We start from the raw sequence: 7941 nt of genomic DNA, 5'->3' as shown, positions 1-7941 counted from the left end.
CAAAATAACGACAGATGATTGGACAGGAAGCATGTGGTGCATTCAAGGCTGCTAGGAAATCATGCTTTCAAAGATACAAAAACATTTCGATTAAAAGTCAAAATCTCGTAAATAAACTATAAATACCAATGTTTGAATTATCCAATGCAGAGTTACACATGCGTGTAAATCATATAGTAAAGGGAAAATGCCCTATGCCAGCATAATGGTGTGTAACAACATTAAGTCGACAGCAATTAGTTGACAGATAAAACATCAAACACGTGCCCGAAACACGCAATGTTGTCCGGATAATCTGTTTCGACAAATTACTAAACTAATTAGCCCCAAAATGCCATGTTTTTGGTTGGTTATCGTTGATATAACTGATAAATAATAGGAAAGATTTGACGATTCCGGGGTGAACGAGTATTAGAGAAGCACGTGAAACAGTCATGGTTATCTGAAGCGTCATCTTCACGCGACAAACACTATGTCCAACGTGAGTCGCCCTCATACATCCATGGGTCTGCCTGGATGTAAACAAACCCTCACTCATGTGAATTAAAACGTCAGCATGGCTGCTCGGACGCTACAGCAGCTCGTAGCCGCCGCCGCCTCGCTGCACCCTGACCGAGCAGCAGTGACATATGACGGCGGGTCAGCGTCGGGCAGCCCGGTGTCCCTGCTGTACAGAGAGCTGGTTGAACTGGCCGGTGAACTGTCTCTTATCCTGCGGAAGAACTGCTCTCCTAATAACGGCGTGATTGGGCTGTGCTGTGGGGATGATTTGTTCATACCTGTCTGGATTCTGGGGTGAGTTCACTGTAGTAAATTAATACAGCAGGTGACCACCAGTGTGTATCATGTGAGCGTGAAGCATAAGTCCCGTGTTGTCTTCCAGGATCCTGCAGTCACCTGCTGCTTATGTCACACTGGACCCAGAAGCACCAGGACTCCTCTCAGCCAGAGTCATGACCCGGTGTGACCTCCAGTACTGTGCTGTGAAGACTGACATCCTGCAGGTAGAATAGTTAATGTTTTACTAATATGAATACAACAATAATGTTAAACACTAACTGTGTAAATGCAATATTTGATTAAAAAAAATCTTTAGATTAACCTGTTAGAGCAGAGGGCAACAGACTGACAGGTCCACCCACATCCACCTCCTCCTGCGCTCTGTAACCACTGATTTTCTGGACTATGTGTTTGTGGTTAAACACAACGTTATTTAAAAATATGCACGATGTGAGCACAATATAAACTACAATAGATCTGATAATCCAGGACTCACTACAGATGTTATTGTACTTAAGTGGTGCAAATTCCCTCACAAATATTCACTTAACCAATAAATCATATTAACACAGTATGAATTAGAGCTGCAAAAATTAGTCGGAGAGTTATAAAATCACACTGGATTACATGAATGCATCATTTCCTGAGAATCCCTAATTCATGCGAAGGCAATTTAAATCCAGCGCTGGAATGGCGGACTCCGCCACTAACAGTGGCTACTGTTGGAAAAATGGCAACCATAAAAGTAGAGCTGCAACGATTAGTTAGTTAATCGTTCAGTCGATCGAAATAAAATTAATCGTCAACTATTTTGACAAACGATTCATCATTTCAGTCATTTTTCAATTTTTTGAAAAAGAATTTGTGGCTTTTTTTGTCGTTTACGATGATAAATAAAGAATCCTTCAGTTTTGGACTGGTGGTTGGACAAAGATGCAAGTTAAAGATCACTTTGGCCTCTAGGAATTTAATTAATAATCAATATATCATTACAATAATATGCAGATTAATCACTAATGAAAATAATCATTAGTTGCAGCCTTTCTACAGATGCATCAAAAGCCTGAGTGCAATCAAAAAACTGCGTTTGTTCAATTATAGTCCATACAGCAGAGTTATAATGTTAGAATAATTTCTCTTTTTATTCTACCATATACACTATATTTATCCTTTTTTGTATCTATGTATCCACTAATGCAGATTCACCGTCACCTGATAGATAAGTGATTCTTGAAGCCTAAACATCTCTCTTATGAATGTTGTTTTTACTCTGTGTGAATATTCACATTGAACTTCTCTCACCCATCAAGAGATTCCAGGCTGCTCTGGTCGAACACACATCTGTGGAGGTTTGTGTGGTGTTGCCCAAGTTCAAACTAACCGTGGTAAAAGTCCAGCACAAAGGACGAGCAGAACAAGCCGGAGTTCAGACAGCAGGTGGTGCTGCTCTCCGTGAAGCAGCTGCCGTGTTAAAGGAGGCTGGGCACAGAGACTTGGCGTATGTGCTGCACACATCTGGAACGACTGGCCTTCCAAAGATTGTGAGGGTGCCACACGAGTGTATACTCCCCAATATTCTGCATCTGGGGTGAGTGTGTGTACATTGTTGTCTTATTGTTCTCTATAATGTTATATTAATATGTGATATTTGATACATTTGATTTGCTCTGCTCAGATCTTTGTTTCAGATGAGCGCAGACGATCTGGTTTTCCTCGCCTCGCCTTTAACCTTTGACCCCTCTGTGGTGGATATATTCCTGGCCTTATCGTCCGGGGCTCAGCTCCTCATTATCCCTACTGTGATCAAGAAAATGCCCAGTCGGCTGGCTCAGCTCCTGTTCACGGACCACAAGACGACTGTCCTGCAGGCAAGTGTAAGGAAACTGTTTTTCTCGGAAGAGTTTTCAGTCACTAAAATGTGGTGTTTTCTTCTTTCCACAGGTCACGCCAACGCTGCTCGTCCGCTTCGGGCACCGTATCCTAAAACAGGAAGTGTTGTCATCTGGCTCCTCGCTGCGGGTGTTGGCTCTGGGTGGAGAGGCCTGCCCCTCGCCAGCTCTGCTGAGGGGCTGGAGGCACGAGGACAATAACACTCAGATTTTTAATATCTACGGTATCACTGAGGTGTCCTGCTGGGCCTGCTTCTACAAAATACCAGAGTCTGTACTTAAGTCTAGCGACAAGTGAGTGTTTCCTGCTTAAAATGATTTATTGAATGTTCTTGTTAAACCAGCTGCAGTCAAGTAAACATTAAGTGCCTTTCAGCTCGGTGTCCTCTGTGCCTCTTGGGACTCCCCTGATGGACACAGTGGTGGAAGTAAGAGACGAACATGGCTGTGTTGTCACAGAGGGTGAAGGACAGGTGTTCATAGGTGAGAACGATCTCATTGACAAACAAATGCATACAAATCTGATTTCACTGGACAAAATCCACAGAAATCCCTATGATCCTTGGTGCAGGAGGGGAGGACAGAGTGTGTCTCCTGGATGATGAGGAGACTGTTATCGCCGGGACGATGAGGGCTGCTGGAGACTGGGTGAATGTTAGAGACACACAGCTGTACTACCTGGGACGGAAAGACCGGCTGATCAAACGCCACGGGAAACGGGTGAACTTGGACAGCCTGCAGCAAGTAAGATGTTTTTATGTGTAAACTGTATTTTGCCACCAAATATAATTGTTACAGAAATGTAATTCTTTTTTTCCTGATAGATCCGATTTGCAATCCTAGAGTGAAGTTAAAGCAGTAACTATTTATTTTTTGACCACATGGGGGTGGCAGAATAAAACTGTTAACTTAACATTAATATATTCTAACTGTATAAAGTTTTTGTGGCGAACGTGCTCGATAAAACTTTCTTATTAACAGATCACACAGACATAAAACAAATAAAAATATGAATAACTAAAATAAAATGAGAAAAGAAAAGAAGGAAAGACTAGCAGAAACACGTAGAAAAGTATAAAAAGAAAAAGTGAAGAATAAAACAATACATTTATTATAAGCATATAAGCATGTGACATATTATATTTTAAGACGGTTATGTTCAGGAATACTCTACAGGGTTATTTTTTATAGAAAGAATGAGTCATTGTGTCTTTGAACAGCGGGGGTTGAAGTTAAAAGGTTTACACTAAATATAAAAATAGCAAGCTTTACATAATGTTGTATCTCTGCTCCTCCAGCTCATACTGAGTCTGCCTCAGGTGGAGGCCTGTGCTGTCGGGCTGCATGAAGGCTCTCGACTGCTCGCCTTTGTCGTGACGTCCACATCTGGAGACCAGAAAGCCGTTTCTCCTCTCACATCTGTGCAGAAGCATGTGGAACAAACACCCGGGGCCGAGCATCGGGAAGACCTCCCCTCTTCTGCGAGGCACCATCAGGAGGAGACGGATGGAGCAGATGGAGATCTGAGCAGACTCATCCTGAGCCAGCTGTCTCTGCTGCTGCCGTCGTACAGCGTTCCAGACACACTGGTGCCGGTGCCGGCCTTAAGTCTGACTCCTCATGGTGAGCATCGCACACAGTCATCCCTGAGGAGAGATGTGTTGGATCACTGGTTCAGTTATCCGTATGTTTGTTTTATGGCAGGAAAAGTCGACATGGAGGCGCTGATGAACATATACCAGAGGCAGAGACGGTGTTTAGAGTGTGATTCTTCACGGAGAGACGTCACCAAGCTAAAGCAAACTCTTCAGTCAATGTGGCAGGTATTCCACTATATATCACAATACAACCAAAGACACTGATTTAATTTGTTCCTTGAATACGTCTTAACTGTCTATCAACAGGAAACTCTCGGTCTTCCCAAAGATGCGACCATCGACGAGGAATCCAACTTCCTGTTTAGCGGAGGAGACTCTCTGAAGGCGCTGCACCTCTGTGAAGACATCCTCACAGCTGTGGGTGCAACGTCACCGGAGCTCTTGGAGGTTTTACTTGATGGGACCTTCTCTGATGTACTGCGCCATGTTGCGAGGGTCGTGCTGATTCTGCCGATGGATAACAGCCTGTCAGCGCTGCCCGAGGCCCAGAAACGTCTCAATGATGCTCCTGTTGTGGCGCCAGCGAAGAGGGAGCGCACAGAGTCCACAGCTGCAGAGGAGACATGGGCTGTTAAAGTTATAAGACGAGCAGGTGAGCGGACGGACCTGATGGTCAGAAATCCAGAGACGCATACAAGCTTCCAGGCCGATGCGCTCGGAGAGGAGGATCCTCTTAAGAGACGCTGGGTTGGTGCTCTGGGCCTCAGTCTGAGCTGGTCCTCAGACACAGGCAGATGTGTGGATGCATCCCCGGTTCTTCTAGTACAAAGCAGAACAGATCAGAGGTCAGACGAGAGTAAAACGACGGTGTTCATTGGCTCCCACTCTCACAGGATCCAGGCTTTAGACCTGATCACCGGGAGCCTTCTGTGGGAGCGAGTCCTCGGAGACAGAATCGAAGCCTCGGCTGCTGTGTCTCACTGCGGGAGCCTCGTGGTTGTAGGTCCGTGTCAGCTCTTTCGAGTACTCTGCTAACATATTTGACTGTATGTTATCTGCCTTTATTTTATTTTATTTTATTTTTTATTGTAATTACTTTTGTTGTTCCAGGTTGCTACGACGGCTGTGTGTATTTCTTGTGCGCTGCGTCTGGGAAGACACGGTGGGTGTTTAAGACGGGAGACGCTGTGAAGAGCTGTCCTGCTGTGGATCCCCTCACAGGTCTGGTGATAGTGGGCTCACATGATGGGCATGTTTACGCCACGAATCCAAAGGTGAGTGCGTTCAGTATAAAAAGATACAAAGGCTCGAATGACTCAGAAAACTCCCAAAAAGATTTGTACATTACGGTTGTGTCACATTCAACATGGCCAAAACAAGAAGAATATGACTTTAATTTCAATTTTAAAGGAGACCTATTGTGCTTTTTCTTGATTCCTTTTGTGTGTTTTATAGATTCTCGTGCATGTAAAAGATCTTGAGAGTTAAAAAGGTCAAAGTCTGCACCAACAGAAGCTCCTCTCTTCACTGCTCCTGACATCACACTGTCACCATGTCACACATTTGCATAATTTATGCCTAGCGGCTGGTTTGTCACGTGAGAATAGATTTGTCACAGCTGCTCGGTTGTTTGTAGCTGTGCTGGCTCAGGCGTGTGTGAGCTGACCAATCAAAGGAGACGGGGTATCCAGGGGGGGGATACAGAGCTGCAGCACTGGACAGTATGAGGAAAATGATGTGTGTGTTTTTTTTGATGATTAAAGCTATTCTAGTAGTAACCCAAAATAACATTATGAACCTGAATATGTCTCCTTCAAAACTTTTATTTTGGAATCAAACAACGGAGGCCTGTCTCTGGTTTCTCAGCACTGCACATGCAGGAATTGTTGACTCACCACATGCAACAAACCAATTTGATTATTCAGTTTTTTTAGTCAACCAGATAAAAGAAAAACCCAAACCCCAAATACATGAACACAAAACACATTGTTCACAAAACCCTCCAAACTATAAACATGTGCTTTGCTGTGTAGTTAGCCTGTCATCGTACCAACACATTGATGTTGTCAGTCAACACACTATAAAACAGGGAGAATGGCTGTGCGAGGCAAAGTGGCATAAAGTGATACACACAACACTGCTACAGATGTACCACAACATGACCCGTGTTCAGTTGGTCTAAATGTGCTGTGTCACAGTAATGTATTGTTTTGATGTTATTCGATAAACAAAGTGTTAAAGGTCAGAAAGTGTTGATTCTGTGTCGAGAAAAACAAAATCCATGTTGTTTTTTCTCAGGAAAGTCATCCTCGAGGGTGTGCAGGAAGCTTTTAGGGTTTTTTTTTTCCATCACTTTTATGTTTGGGAAGCAGCTTTACTGCCAACATCAGGAACAGAACAAGATGCTCCACAGTTTACAAGTTCTGTCATGACCACAACTATGAAACCTGAAGGACATGTGGTGTTTGTTCTCTGAAACATGGGCTGTGATTCTGACCTTGTTTTTTAAGGTTTCACTTAGTTTTTATTACCTGTTTTATTCATCCTGTTTTCTGGTCCATTATTCTAAACTAGTAAATCAAGGTAAACTGTGTGTTTGTGTTCTGTGTTTTTAGGTGGAGCAGTGTGTCTGGAGGCGTCACTGTGGGGGTGGAGCTGTGTTTTCCTCCCCCTACCTCCACGCCTCCCTCAGGCAGCTGTATGTAGCTTCACTGGGAGGTCACCTGCTGTGTCTCAACCCTGTGAGTACAGAAGATAACAAATTCAGTAAACTATTCTGCCATCTTTGTTCACTCATTTTGTTGCGCTGTGCTCTCTGTCTCGTCTCAGGACAGCGGAGAGGTCCTGTGGTCGTACTGTAGAGACGTCCCGTTCTTCTCGTCACCAAACGCCTCCTCTGGTCGCGTGATGATCGGCTCAGTGGATGGAAACATCTGCTGCTTCAGCAACACAGGGAAGCTGGTGAGAAACATCCACATGTGCACCAGAGTCAAAGTGAGGCTTTGATTCAAATTGCACACATATATGGGATTCACAGGAAATGATGCAGCGTTTTCTACTTCTCTCCTGCTGTATTTCTGACAAGAGTATAATTTTGGGACTCCAAACACTGCACCTTCTGTTGCCACCAGTAAGGACAGCCAAAGCTATTTTAAAATACTGTCATATTTCAGCATGTGACTCGTTTTGTCTCTGCAGGTTTGGCAGTTTCTAACAAAAGGACCCGTCTTCTCCTCTGCGTGCGTCACGCCGGACCAGCGGAGAGTTCTGTGTGGGTCGCACGACGGCTGCCTGTACTGTCTGAACTGCGCCGACGGCTCTTTAGTTTGGACTTTCCAGACCACGGGGAAGGTGTACTCCAGTCCGTGTGTGTTCGACGGCTCTGTCGTGGGCAGGAGGGGGACTCTGGTGGCCGTGGCCTCCACAGACGGCGCGGTGTGGATCCTGGATGGACGAGACGGACAAAAGCTGGCCTCCTTCGCTCTACCCGGGGAGCTGTTTTCATCCCCGGTGGTGTGGGGACGCTCCCTCATCGTCGGGTGCCGCAATGACTATGTGTATTGTCTAAAGCTGACTCTCAAAGAAGAAACGGAAGGATGAAATGCATTTTGTACTGATTTTATAATAAACACCGATGGCTTTTGTATCTGTGTCGGAGCAGAGCTTTCGGGAAA

General features: G+C 44.7%; 1 protein-coding gene across 1 annotated transcript; it reads left to right on the top strand.

The window, feature by feature from the left end:
- The first annotated feature begins 487 nt into the window (after positions 1-487).
- aasdh (aminoadipate-semialdehyde dehydrogenase) lies at positions 488-7911 on the top strand. The gene is made up of 14 exons (XM_084355010.1): positions 488-795; positions 884-1004; positions 2091-2368; positions 2456-2648; positions 2722-2963; positions 3046-3152; positions 3241-3413; positions 3968-4292; positions 4374-4492; positions 4574-5270; positions 5378-5541; positions 6883-7008; positions 7097-7228; positions 7466-7911. Exons 1-14 carry the CDS (start codon positions 557-559, stop codon positions 7865-7867), a joined length of 3318 nt encoding a protein of 1105 aa, XP_084211136.1. The 5' UTR covers positions 488-556; the 3' UTR covers positions 7868-7911.
- Positions 7912-7941: the final 30 nt, after the last annotated feature.

The sequence above is a fragment of the Pagrus pagrus genome, assembly GCF_965226575.1.
Source record: "Pagrus pagrus genome assembly, chromosome: 6".
In the NCBI taxonomy this organism is placed as follows: Eukaryota; Metazoa; Chordata; class Actinopteri; order Spariformes; family Sparidae; genus Pagrus; species Pagrus pagrus.
The sequence above is the reverse complement of the archived record's forward strand: the minus strand, read 5'-3'. Positions and strand labels throughout refer to the sequence as shown.

Coding starts and splice junctions, on each gene's coding strand:
- aasdh (XM_084355010.1), top strand. CDS start 557: ATGGCTGCTCGGACGCTACAGCAGCTCGTAGCCGCCGCCGCCTCGCTG. Junction 2,369..2,455: donor CCCAATATTCTGCATCTGGG/GTGAGTGTGTGT, acceptor TGCTCTGCTCAG/ATCTTTGTTTCAGATGAGCG. Junction 5,542..6,882: donor TTTACGCCACGAATCCAAAG/GTGAGTGCGTTC, acceptor CTGTGTTTTTAG/GTGGAGCAGTGTGTCTGGAG.